General features: G+C 41.3%; 1 protein-coding gene across 1 annotated transcript; it reads left to right on the top strand.

Moving 5' to 3' along the window:
• The first annotated feature begins 2,260 nt into the window (after nucleotides 1-2,260).
• On the top strand, nucleotides 2,261-6,226 carry MRPL53 (mitochondrial ribosomal protein L53). The gene is made up of 3 exons (XM_005150825.1): nucleotides 2,261-2,393; nucleotides 4,132-4,244; nucleotides 5,779-6,226. Exons 1-3 carry the CDS (start codon nucleotides 2,305-2,307, stop codon nucleotides 5,904-5,906), a joined length of 330 nt encoding a protein of 109 aa, XP_005150882.1. The 5' UTR covers nucleotides 2,261-2,304; the 3' UTR covers nucleotides 5,907-6,226.
• Nucleotides 6,227-13,838: the final 7,612 nt, after the last annotated feature.

Below are 13,838 nucleotides of genomic sequence, written 5' to 3'. Positions count from 1 at the left end.
TCATCTATCTAATCTAGTAATTGAAAAAGTTAGCACTCTCACCATAATTATCATCAGCTAAAACTATTGCATCTACAGTAAGTTTTGAGAAAGACCTGGTCCTCAACAAGTAGTGTAGCATCCAAGGGTAAAATATTCCTTCTCGCAGGGATAAGAAATACCCTTTGGTTTCATTTCACAGACACAGGCCTGTCCGTGAAGGGCAGAAAAGAGCATAGAGGCTTCCACGTTTGCAGTAATGTACCTTTTTACCAGGTACCTTACTGCAAATCTCTCAGACTTCAAAAAATTAAAAATTACTTTGAAAAAGCAGAGATGGTTTTCAATTATTCCAAACAGATGGCTTAAGGGGAAAGATGCAACTTTTACTGCTGACAACCAATGTTTAGAAGTTGACTGATCTGAGCGTGGAAAGGAGTAAACAAATTTTTCTCTTCATTTAACTGTGCAATGTAAGCTAAACATTCTTCATGAAATTACTATCAAAATGCAATAAGAGCAAATATAGAGCTGGTTTTGCCATGCATATTTCTAAGTCAGTAAGTACCATTGTAGCAAGTGTGGAGAATGGAGCCTTTAGAAAAATCGGTGATCTTTCTTCCACAGTCCTTTGCTGATGTTATTCCTTCATAATAACTGTGTTGCTGTAGGAGCTAACAGAAATTCTGCTACAGATTTAAACAAGAATATATCAAGTCCTTTGTGTTATAATGAAGAAAGATATGTTGAAATTTTGTATTCCTTTTTAAATTAGCCATTTATTGGTTACAGTGAAGTCTTTCAAAAAATATCTCACAGAAATGCATTTTTTTTCCATAAAGACTAAGATATATATTTAAAACATAATGGAAACATTAAACATTAAAACTACATTGACTGCTGTATTTATTTTTGCTGCTTAACTTCTCTTGGATAAATCTCAGCGAAGAGGGAGATTTTTCCTCAATGACTATATGATTTTTTTTTTAAAAGAGGGCTTCCAAGAAGCAAAGATAAGATTCTAAATACAGGCTATCTGTTACAAGGGATGCTAGATACTTAACGCAGTTCCTGCACATCTGTATTGAACATTCCACAGAAATTCACACCATGTATATAAATGCCATTGTTACTGGGTTTCCTCCATAACCTATCCCTAACCCTGGCCAAGAGCTGGGTGCTGCTGAGCATTTCTCAGGGAGGTTTGTGCCACCTAGTGGAAAATGCCCAGCTGGCACCCACGACACCGACACCCAAACCCCTTGTCTGCAGCCTCGGGGTGCAACAGCTGTATCTAACCCCTTAGAGAAAAAAACCCGATAATAGACATATTCACTTCCTTTAGCATTGCCTCTTACAAGTCTCTCTTCTGCTTAATATATTGCAGAATATTACCTCTAATTTATCCTTAACTGTATTGGCTCCTTCTCATTGACCTTCCTTAATTTCCCTGAATATTCAATTGTAGTAAATAAACCACTTCTGGAAGACATCAAGAACTCTCACATCATAGGGATAGATTTAACATACAGAAAAAATCCCACTCTTATATTTTAGTTTCTTCATTTAATGAACACTATGTTCTCCTCTCCCAAGTAACAAGTGATAACACAAGAGGACATAGCCTCAAGCTGCACCAGGGAAAGTTGAGATAAGACTTTAGAAACATTCCTGTGCTGAAAGGCTGACTGAGCAGGCATTGGAACAGGCTGCCCAGGGCACTAGTGGAATCACCATCCCTGGAAGTGTTCAAAAACTGTGCAGATGAGGCCTTCAGTGACATGGTTTAGTGCTGGGCTCGGCAGCCCTGGGGTAATGGTTGGACTTGATCTTCAAGGTCTTTTCCAACCGCATTAATTCTGTGATTCTACATACTATAGCTTCCCATAAGTGCTACCCCTCATACTCTGCCCCCTGCACGAGTCTTAATGGCACAAGGGCCTGATACTTCTGCTGCAGAGTCCAAAGAAGGCAGTTCTATGTCAAATTCATGCCAAAAGTATGCATATTTATTTATGTATTCCCTAACTGCATCTACAGTGTTATAGAGCCAGAGGAGCAGCTGGGACCGGTTGTCAATCGGTCCTTCTCCCGGCCTGAGCTCCTCGGGTTATCAGATGAGCCTGGGGGCAGGCAGCCGGCACCCCACCAGCAGCCGTGCCCGCGGGCTGCCGCCCCGCCGCAGGGCTGCCGCGAGCGGAGCGGAGGGCGGTGACTACATTTCCCAGGTGCCTGTGGGACGGGAGCACGGCACGGCACGCCCACCGCCCTGTCCCGCCTCCTCCGCGGGGTCTGCTGGGAGTTGTAGTAGGAGGCAGCGAGAAGATGGCGTCAAAGATCCAGGTTGTGCTGCGGCCGGTGAAGAGTATCGTGGTCCGCTTCTGCCCCTTCGAGTCCAACGTGGAGAGCACGAGGTGAGGGGGCTTCAGGGGCGGTGCCGACCCCGCTGCAGCCTGGGCGTGCTCGGACCTAGGCCCGGCGGGGAAGCCTTGGCCAGGCTCCCCGGTGTGTAAAGACCCGGTGCCCTTCCTGCGCCCGCGGGTTCTGTGCGCCTCACGGCAGGGGTGAGGGACGCACTTTTGGCCTTTATTTATTTGGGGAAGAGAGGTATAGGCTGGGTTTTATGCGCCAGACCCTGCCCCAGGGCCTGGGCACGGCGACGGGCACAGGCCTGCTGCCTCTGCCAGTGGAAGCGTTGAAGGTTCCCGGAGGGCAGGGAGGGCGGCCTGGGTGCCCCGGCCGGCTGGTGCCCGGGTCGCTGCAGTGGCAGGTGCAAAACAGGACCTGAAAGAAGCATGGAGAGAGAAGCTGGCTGGGCTCTCTGCCAAGTAACAAGCGATAGGACAGGAGGAAACAGCCTGAGCTGCACTAGTGGAGGTTTAGATTGGGTATCGTGAAAAAATTCTTCACAGAGAGGGTGCTGGGTCATTGGAAGAGGCTGTCCATCCCTGGAAGTGTTCAAAAAACGTGTAGATGAGGCTCTTAGTGACATGGTTTAGTGGTGGACTTGGCAGGCTTGGGGTGAAAGTTGGACTTGATCTTAAAAGTCTTTTCCAACCTATCTGATTCTGATTCTATGAAGCCATTAGGACTGCTGTCACTGCAGTACCCTGTGATTTGCTGTCATTGTACCCACCAAAAGTAAGGACATTGTGGGGGCAAATAATGAGGGAAAGGGCAGCATCTGTTGTGCCCTCTCTGGAGAAAAATCTCCTTTTCCCAAGCACATGCATCTGCTGTAATTTAACTTTCATGCTCATGGTCTTTGAAGGCTTGAATTTATCACAGCTTTGTAGCTTAGTCCAAGTGGAACCTTCACATTTCAGAATGAGAAGATGCTCTGTCTGTCTTAGGGGCTCATTTATACCAGGATGCACAGAGAGTTCATTCTGTGCTGACTTGAGCATGATCTCTGTGCCTGAGTGGAGACCCTGGCATATAGGCATGTGTGTTTAGCTTTACCAACCTGCCCAGGTAGATGCCTCTCTCAGTTGCTCACTCTGTAGATGAGGGTCCAGACGCTGGTAATGGGAGAGAAAGAGGGCACAGCTGCTGCTCTAACATGGTAATTAACTATTGGAGAAACTTAAGTTATTGTGCTCCTTGAGTGATGCAAATTCTGCACCAAACAGTTGTAAAATGTCATTTTGCAATAGCTTTACAGACACATCTACTTTTGAAATAAACTTAGTAACACAACTTAACCTAGAATGTCTTTAAGCACCCAGATTGTTAAGTACCTGTCATGCATTTCAGAAATCTGCAGGAGACCAGTGATGTTACATAAATAAATGCTGTGTCAAACCAAAACAATAAAACATTGGCAAGCAACCAGTGTATTAAGAAAAATGGAAATTGCTGGTTTTTATTTTATTATTATTACTAACCCAGCTGAAACACAAAAAGTACATACACTGAATTTTTGCAAAATTCTTTGGTATGTGTTTTACCTGTTAGCATATAAGGACTATCCATTTAGATTTTTAACAGTGATTATCCCACAGGAAGTCTGCCTGAAATTGTTGAATCAAATTCTATTTTGTTTATACTTTTGTTGCCAGCAATATCAAGATACTCAAATTAGGTTTAGAAATACACTTTCTATAATTTGTATCTACAACATACCTAATATATTTTCAAATATATTTTCAGAAACTTTCTTGCATGTATAAACCATAAAAGAATCCAGGCCACTAATAAAAACTGTGAAGTGACTGCTGATGTGAGACACGATGGATCCGAACCTGTTGTAGATGTTATGTTTGGTAAGAGCTAATTTTTAATCTTGGCCAAAAAGAGACCTTCCTGATTTGTGTTGTTATGATGTTATTGTCTTCTCTATGATTTTCTTTTTTTTTAACTGTGCTTACTTTTTTTTTTTTTCTGGTCCACAGCTAGATGTACAATTCCAGAAGTTAGTGTAGCTCCATTTTGATGTAAGAATCTGTGCACTCTGAAATTCTTCTGTTATCCATGGTGAAGGCATCTCCATCTTGAGCGCAGAAAGGCTGAATACCTTCAGTTGCTTATGCAATTGAATATCTTACTATGCAGTTTGAAGAAACTGCTCATATGGATAAAACCATACATGTGCAGATGGGACTGCAGAATGAGATCAACTGATGTACAACAAATTTCTTGATTTCCTTTGAGGGTACAGTGAGCCCATGGGGAATTGATGGTGAAAATTTCATCAGACTTGGAAGCAGCTCAGATTCTAGGCTGTGAACAGATGGCTCTAATCTGCTTTTGTCCTTTTCTCTGGCTGAATCTTCTTTCCTGCTGTGTTGTAATGGGCAAATATGTCATGTAGCCCATTAAAGTTTTCATTATTTTTGATCATTGATACCCGTTTTTCTTTAAACTTCCATCTATTTAGTGAATCATGTCAAGAATGTTGAATGTACTTAATTTTGCTAGGCAAAGTCTGGTTATTTCAGACATGAAATATGTTGACAATGTGTTTCTCCCCCCTCTGCCTCTGTCTTTCCCATGCCTGTCTCTAACTATGATGTGTAAGGACTTAAGCAGTAAAGCTCAATGTTTTTCACAGCATAAGACCAAAACAATTTATTTTACTAATGATAAGAGCTACAGCTCTGAATTCTTCATTTTATGACAGCTGATTACTTAACAAGTAAAGAGTTTGCAACCCTTGAAGATGGCAAACATGGAGCTGGAACTTGAATGCCATACAGGGTATTGCAGTGTATGGGTTTGAGTATGGCTTTTGTATTTGCAAATCTTGGAAAAAAATAATTAACTTAGGTACAGTGCTTAACTTTTACTGCCTCCTTCCTATTTTAAAATAAAGCCTTTCAGAATTTTAGAAATCCTAGTCCTCTTTTTTTTTTTAACGTTACAACCACCAGATTGTGTAAACCAATTCATTGTTTTGGCTAAAGAAGTAAGTTAAACGGGCCATAGACAACATGCTGCTAAAATGCTGAGCCATGTGTGGAAATTATGCCTTCCAGTGCCTTCTGTGCCTTCTGTCAGATGATTTTGAGGGCATAGTATGAGCCATTCCTACCAAATACGTGTTCTTACTATAGGTATACCCAGACAAATGTTTAAGATTTTTCAATAATGCAGTACAAAAATGAAAATTTCATGTGTCCTATGTGCAGTTTAATATATTTGTTTGTGGGTGAGGCATAATCAAATTCCTTGGTAAGTGGAGTACTTTCTAATCAGGCAAAATGAGTGTGGTGTTTGGATTTATATATACAAAACAGAGCTGCACACTTGTAATAGTGATTTAGATTTTGTAACTTCTTGAATTTTTTCCATTTACAGTTGATGGAGATCGACTGATAATGAAGGGAGCTAACCTGACGACAGTAGAAATGTTAACAGCATTGGGGACCAGGTGTAATGCAAAAGAGATTAAGGAAGAACAGAAAAGCAAGAAGAAGAGCCTCTGAAGAACAGAAAAACAACTGTGTTTGCATTTACGTGTGTTGAAAACAGCAGGCTGCACAGAAGGCTTTTCTCCTGTGCAACAAAATCTGCAAGAGAGAAATGTCCAAACATTGACCAGTTTAACGTGCAGAAGAACGAGCTGTTTAAAGCACAGTGGATCATCGAGTCTTCCAGCACTAGTGGGTCAGCTTGTCTTAATATGTATAAATGCATCTTTCTAAGCAGCTGCCCCTGTCATGTGGATGTTGGACTAATATCACATGTATTTGCATATAAATGTGAATAATGCACATTACCTATTAAATTAATACTACAGTGAAAACAGGTCTCTTTGGGCATTATTTCCTCAAAATTTCTATACAGTGAATGCAAAATGTTATCAGACTGGTTATTATTTTTGGAAATTATTAAGTACAAATGTTTGAAGGCAACTTTGAAAGCATTTATTGTAGGCTTAGGTGAGGAACACCAAGCTGCATGTAGAGAGTAGATTTTGTAATACTGTGTTTGTAATACATATGTTGCTAAGTCCCTCCCATTTTCTTCCTCTCTTTTTTAAGAAAGTCTGAGATTTGCTAAATTTAGCTCCTCAGTTAATGTAACCAGGTAATGGGACTGTGAACACACAGTAGAGCTACTCAGCCTGCATAAAAGTAGCAATGTTTAGCTCAAAGGGAAGGGTAGGTTGGTTTTGTTGTTTGGGGTTTTTTTAATATAATTGGAGAAAAGGGCTATCTTTGAAGTTCAGTTTTGTAATATTTTGGTCACTTTTGGAGATTTCTTTAATATTTTATAAAGATCAAAGGGAAAGCTTTATTTGGTGTTTATAGCCCTATGCCCAACCCTGTTATTTATTAAAGTAAATGCTTGGGTGTCATGTCTGTGTTGCAAAGCTCTGTGGGTTTGGTCCCACTGTTTGTTGATCTGTCCTCAGGCTGTGCAGGTGAAGGTGTCAACTGCACACGTATTTCATGTGCATCACTTTTGTTCTAGTCCAGTTCACAATGAAAATGTAATTCAAGTTCCAGTTTTGAGAATTGCAGGTGCAGTACTATTGAGAGGCATTAGTTCTACCTGTTGTTAATCAGATGCCTGACTTCTATAAAATTCTAGTATGTATATTTCCAAAGGGGGCACAAATCTGAAATTAGTTTTACCTTTTGCCAAGATTTGTACATGGATGCTGTCCTTTCTGAAAGCAGCATTGTTTTAAATAGCACTGTCGAGGCAGTTCATTGCAGTGTCCTCAACAGGATGCTGAAGTCAAGGCAACACATTAGAGAAGCAGAGCTGTGCTAAAGACATTTGATGATATTTTATGCTGGCCTCCTCTGTGTGTTTGCAACAAACAGAAGAGAGTGAGATCAGATGATTGAGGCAGATGGGTCAATGAAGTTTTGATGTGGGAACAACAGATGTGAGTGGCTTGGTTAGGGATGAACACCTTCTCTGCAGTCTGTTATCCTTTTATTATATTAGGCCACCAACTCTTCCAAGTGGTTTCAGAGTGCAGAGCTCCTGAACCTGCTACCTTCTAGTGGAGGAGTTACAAGAGCATCTGGATCAGAAGATTTTAAATCCTGTCAAGCTGGAGGAGTATTCTAGAAAGTAGACCAAACAGAAATAAGGTGGTTCAAAGGACAGTTTGGAGGTTTGTTTTGGTTTTTTTCCTCAGTTTAAAAGAGCGTCATATAGCATGGCTTTAGTTGAAGTAGCCTTATAGGCAAAGAGAAGTGTTGAAGCAGAAAAGCACTGCAGAATTATACATTCTCTGGTTAATGATGTATTCATATGTTCAAAAGTCCTCTTACAGTAATATATCAGTGATCTTTGTGACTTTTTTTCTTTTGACAGTTTTTACAGTGATACCAGTATATAAAATTTAGGTTTTAATGTGAACCACTTACATCCATCTTAAATAATTAGCCACTTGTAAGTATTTAAGGAGTGAAGCAGGGATTAAGCAATATTAAGTGTTTATAGTGTATAGCAGTAATAAGTTTCTGTAGCCCACGACTGGGATTTATATTTAAGAAGAAAAAAAGGAGAAAAATAAGATCCTAGTTCAGGCTTTTTATAGACAACATGAATCCTCTCCACTGTTCAGGAAAGGTGTTGTTTTGTTCTTTTTTCTTTACTCCTGCTCTGTAAAGACAAGCTCTGCTGGGTGCTTTCATTTTAACCCAGAGATGCCCAGTTTTTTTGCTTGGGTTAGGGCAAAAGGCCTGTAACGTAGCTGTCGAGAGATGACTGACAATTCAGTGGACAAGGTGTTGGCTGATACTGCTTTTGCTGTGTGTGCTAGTAGGTGAAATTTGCAGGGGTAAAACTCCAATGCTTTGTGCATGAAACAGAAATAATGACTAGGATTTGAATATGTAAGGTAGAAAGGAAAACATACAGGATAGAAAAAGCTAAAACCATTCACTCTTGAGACTACTAGATACTGAAGTGATATAAACAAGCAATATGGGCAAGGAGGTAATCCTCTGGTGATTATTATGTTAATATGTAGAAAATTGCTCTCCCTGTACCACGCAGATAAAAGTATGAATTCATTTTTCAAGTATGTTAACGATAATCTTTAATGAATTTCTTCTCCAAGCATTTAGATAACTTTGCAGCAAGCTGTTCATATGGTGTCTATTTCTGCTGCCATTTGACTGAAACAAAGCCGAGTGACCTGCTGCTCTGACATCTTCCTGACAGGCACAGTCTGGGGCTGTGGATGTACAGGGTATTAAGGTCAGTCATGCAGAACAAAGTGTGGCTGGGAGAGCATTGACTTTGCATGTTAATATTCTCTAGCATGCTAATCTTGATTACTATACTCCACCAAGAATGTGGGTGCTTGCCTAAATATAAAAGGGCCTGGATCAGGCCCTAAAACCACTAGGATTAACTAAATACACAGCATCATGTAGGTCATCTGATAGCAGATGATGATATTAAAATGCCTAGATCTGTAATACCTCAAGATTTAAAACAATTATTCTAATCATCTTAGACCTGTTCATTGTACAAATGCATATTTATTTAGACGTTCTTGTCAATGTGTAGGGAAAATAGTCCTGAAACAGGTAATGTGCCATTCAGATCCTTTTTAAGTACCTACAGCACTGATTTTAGGAAAAGAGAATAGTGTCTTTATTAAAGATTTCAGCCAGGAGCAGCACTGTTAGTGAAGGTTTCCACAGCAAGTTTTAACTACTAGCTGGGCCAAGTAAGTACAAAATTGCAATGTCCTGATGGCTTTTGTGCAGGGTAGGAACAAGTAGAGACATGCTGTCAGAGCTAGTTCACATAAGCCAGTCTTTTCTCTGTTACTTGTGGTGATTTCAATTTGGGCAACTTGGTGGTACATATTGTAGGAAAAACTGTACAGTACAGTATTGCTGTGCAAACCCCACTTGAGGAGTGGAAGATGCTTTAAATCTCAGTTATTTTGAAAATGTTACAATCTAACACGTTTCTGCTGTTTGTGAACATGCAATAGGTGTCATCTGCTAATTTCAGAAAACTGCCCACAAGAATTTGCCCTGTTGGATGTGAAGAATGCATTCATTTTGGTTGGCTTTTCCTAGTTCTTCACCTCTACTATATATGAATTTTGAATGACCAAGGAGTTTATATGGTGTAAGGACGCTCCTCCACCCCATTTCCCCCACCTCACACCCCCCACCCCCCCTCCATTAATACCCTTGGACTGCATTAAACAGTTTTCAAGACTTTTGCTCCCAAATGTAAGACACTCAAGGTGCACTCTCAAAGTGTACACACCCCTTGCAGTTTAAGAACTGCTGGCCTACTGCCCACCTCTTCAACTCCATGTGCGACCAGTTTCCCTGGATGCCAGGCCTGCTTCTCCAGAGTAGTTTGGAGTCACCTTCAGACTGACAGGTCACCAACCAGCAGTGCTTTTCCCCAGTGCACTTCCCTCCTTCTCTTCTGGTGTAATAGAGTTTTTCCTTCCTAGTACTATTTGATCACATCACCTTTTTCCTGGAAGGCCTGAGTCACTCTTTTGAGCTTTTTTTATTGTCTGCCAAAAGCTTGCAGTAGCTTTAAGCTGCCAAGGTGCTTTGCTTCTGGTGGGCCACTATTTCTTCTCCCCACTCAGCCTTGCTCTGTATGCTGAGAAATGTTGGGACAGAGCAGCACGAATGCCACTTTGCTCCTGATCATCTTTTAGCAATAAATTGTCTTCATATTGAGCTGGCCTTCTCAAGCTTTTACAAAACTAAGGCTGTGCCCAGGAATAGGTATTAGAGGTGTGAGGGCAAAGGAGTTACAACCACTCTTGATTTGTGTCTCATTAAGTTTCAAAGTGGTACTTGGAAGCAGAGTTAAGGCAAGCATAGAGGCTTTGGCTTAAAGCAAACGTAGAGACTGCTTGGCTTAAAGAGGTCTCCTACATACTGGCAGTATTGCCAGTGATTTTTAATAGTGTATCAAAAGGAGATCTCTATTGTTCTTCACTGGATGAAGCAAATTTGACTTCCTTGCACAGGAAGCGAACATTTCGTTTAAGACAAAATAGTTGGAAAAGTGGGCCAACAGACGTGTTTGTGAAGGGAATGTTCAGTCAATAGCAGCAAAGCCTGAGAAAGATGAGTCCTCAATGGATAGGTTATCACAACTCAGACTGGCAATTCCTGCAGGAAGTTCAGAGGACAGGCATGAGGCAAAGCAGCATGTTCCTTCCTTACTCAGACATTATTTCTCTGTTTCTTTTGACCACTCCACCCTTTTTCAGTAAGGAGTCAAAGAGCAGCCTTGCTATAGAAAACAGCATGGTCAGTATGCCAAGCCAGCAAATTTGTCATCTCAAACACAGTTCTTACATGGATTCACTGAATTGGCCTTTCATCACTGGTGAATCTGAGTGATTTAAATCACGTGCACCAATAAAAGAAATAATAATTATTGTCATGGAGTTCTTAAAGTCTCTTTTTCTAGATGGGGCCTTATAGAACTTGTCTTTAAAATGCACTTTCAAACGAATTTCAAAGTATTTACTGGAAATTGCAAATTTCAGAGTTGGATATTACTGCTTCTTATCCCTTGCAGAGATGGATCAATACCATGTTAAACTGCACATAATAGTGCCAGAATTGGTGCCAAAAACTATCTTGTGGCAGAAGCACAGGAAAAAATCAGGGACCTGCAATGTAATTCCTTACCACCTTATAGATTGTCGCTGGTCTAGATGTTTGTCATGGTTTAAGCGATTAGACACACTCTGGTCAGATCTGTCATTATCTCAACCCTTTGAGCCCCACGCTGGGCACCAAAAAGAACTGTCATGGTTTAAGCCCAGCCACACAGCTTGCTCTCTCACTCCCCCCTGCCATCCTCCCCCCCCCCCACAGGGTTGGGGAGGAGAATCGAAAGAAGGTAACTCCCACAGGTTGAGATAAGAACAGTCCAGTAACTAAGGTATAACACAAACCACTACTGCTACTACCAATAATAACAATGATAAGGGAAATAACAAGGGGAGAGAATACAACGGCTCACCACCCACCGACTGATACTCAGCCTGACTGAGCAGTGATCTAGCCCTTCTGGGTAACTGGCCCCAGTTTACATCCTGGGCATGATGTGCTGTGGTATGGAATACCCCTTTGGTTAGTTCAGGTGAGGTGTCCTGTCTCTGCTTCCTCCTGGCTTCCCCTCCTCCCAGGCAGAGCATGAGATTCAGAAAGTCCTTGGTCAGACTAAACATTACCAAACAGCAACTAAAAACGTCAGTGTTATCAGCTCTGTTCCCAGGCTGAAAGTCAAAACCACAGCACTGCACCAGCTACTAAGGAGAAAAATGACTGCTACTGCTGAACCCAGGGCAATGTTAGATATGCAAGATCATATCTTGAGAAGGAATCAAAGGTGTAAACTCAAATACCATGAGGTTTTTCAAGTCTAGAAGAGCAAACTGGAGAATACTTGTTGGTCCTGAATGCTTGCCTGAGAAGCCAGAGGCAAGATTTTTCCTAGAAAACCTTTTGAACATGAGTCATGTAGTCAACGTGCTTGGCAAATCATTGTGTTGCGAACTGAATAATAGTAAAAACTAGCTTTTGCTTCCAAATGGTTTTTGTCTTGGTTCTTCTACAGGCCGTGCTAGAGGAGGTCTTTTCTGAAAGCAGGGTCAGGAAACTAATGCTCGAGCGATAGACACCCCAGAGGACCTCTCCCTTCCCGCTGCACGCATGTGTGAGGAGATGTGCTTTTGGTCAACAGCTAGTCTTCATCAACAGTTCCCAATGATCTCTTTTCACACCTTGTTGCCCCAGGATGAAGTCTTCTGGGAGGGAGCCCTGATCTGGTAGGCAGGCTACACATATTCCTCAAGCTTTACAACAGGATTTTACTCAACATGAAGAGCAGCAGTTGCAGTCCCTTTCAGTCCAGTGCTGCTGGGAAAGGTATTGGATCCACATCACAGTGGGAAGACCCTTCCTGCGTAGAGAATAAGTGACAGGCTCTGCCCTCCAGATATCTGTAGCTGTGGTGCTCTCTCCTTGGTGACATCCTGAGAACAGAAAGTAGTGCAGTTATTATAACTATAATTTAAACCCTTTTCCTGAAACTACCTTCACAGTGGTTGATTAATATCCTTAGTAATAAAGCCCTACTTACATTATAAAATTAAAATATAACGCTAAAACTTTATACACCCTTTCCAAAATCTAGTGAGCACATCTGTAACTTGTGATTCTAAATGTCAGAGGCTAATTAGTTGTAATTGGTAGAAATGTTTCTTTTATAGTTACTTATTCCAAATAATTTTGCCATTCCTTGCCCTTATGTGCTTATTGTTCCATGCCACAGAGAAATTACAAGGTCACGGGTTTTATTTGGCTTTATTTATAGAGCTTTGGGGTAATTTTTTGTACAGCTAAGGTATCTAAAAAGACACACCAGAGTGTTATCTTTCTGAAAGTCTCCTCTATGAGCAAGTATTGCCTGCTAATACTTGTTTGTTTTATGCAGATCAAAGGCCTTTTCAGTGCTAAAACCAAAGCTATGAACAGTTTGTAGTCATCCTGATCTCTTGCAATGACTATGTTGATTATCAAACTATGAAGATTAAGAAAAGTATTTTTTTTATGCTGATGTGTGGATGCTTGCTATTCAGGGTAGACACTGCTGCTAAATAAAGAGGGTTTTTTCAAAGCTTCCTAAATTAGACACAAAGTCACATATCTGCAGTCACTGTAAGATGGGCTGCAACTGACATCTTTGTCTGGAATGAGGGAAATGAAACCTGAAGTGTTCTTTCTGGTCACTGTAAGCTCTGGGCCTTTCTCTTCTGTCACAGAGGCATGGTAAACTTTGACCTCAATGTAAGCATTTCCTTTTACGCTTGCTTTAAACATGCTCCTGACAGCTTACAGGACCCACATTGAGGTTACCGGACTGGCAGTTTGTCCTGGTATTATAGTAATGCTCAGGCACATCAGCAGGGATCAGGCCTATGTTTGGCTTGGCACTGAGTGCAGGCACATGTGAGTCTGCCTGTCCTCAACAGCCAGCCCCTCAGAGCAGAGGCAGCAGTGCCAGATCCACAGCAAGGACTCCGTGGACTCATGTTCCTTGGACCAAGTCATGCTGGACAGTAAGATAGTTTTGTTTTGACTTGGAAACTGAGATATATCACACAAAGCTTGTTGATAAAACACAGGTTATACCCAGCTCTTTCAGCTCAGAGGTAACAAAACGGTGATACAGTAGACCTTGTGCCTATTGACATACAAATTAAAACTTGCAGATTCATGAATTTCTTCATAAACCCTAGTCTTGTATTGCCCAAGAAAATAGCTCCTGAGCTGAAGCAAAGCTTACTTAGGCCACCTAAGCAACCATAACACGTGTTTCATCATGTCTGCCCAGTGATGACATGGCTGGGAAGGGAAAACCACACTTGTACA

This window comes from Melopsittacus undulatus, chromosome 1 (assembly GCF_012275295.1).
Source record: "Melopsittacus undulatus isolate bMelUnd1 chromosome 1, bMelUnd1.mat.Z, whole genome shotgun sequence".
NCBI classification, from domain to species: Eukaryota; Metazoa; Chordata; class Aves; order Psittaciformes; family Psittaculidae; genus Melopsittacus; species Melopsittacus undulatus.
The sequence above is the reverse complement of the archived record's forward strand: the minus strand, read 5'-3'. Positions and strand labels throughout refer to the sequence as shown.

Coding starts and splice junctions, on each gene's coding strand:
- MRPL53 (XM_005150825.1), top strand. CDS start 2,305: ATGGCGTCAAAGATCCAGGTTGTGCTGCGGCCGGTGAAGAGTATCGTG. Junction 2,394..4,131: donor TCCAACGTGGAGAGCACGAG/GTGAGGGGGCTT, acceptor ATATATTTTCAG/AAACTTTCTTGCATGTATAA. Junction 4,245..5,778: donor TGTTGTAGATGTTATGTTTG/GTAAGAGCTAAT, acceptor TTCCATTTACAG/TTGATGGAGATCGACTGATA.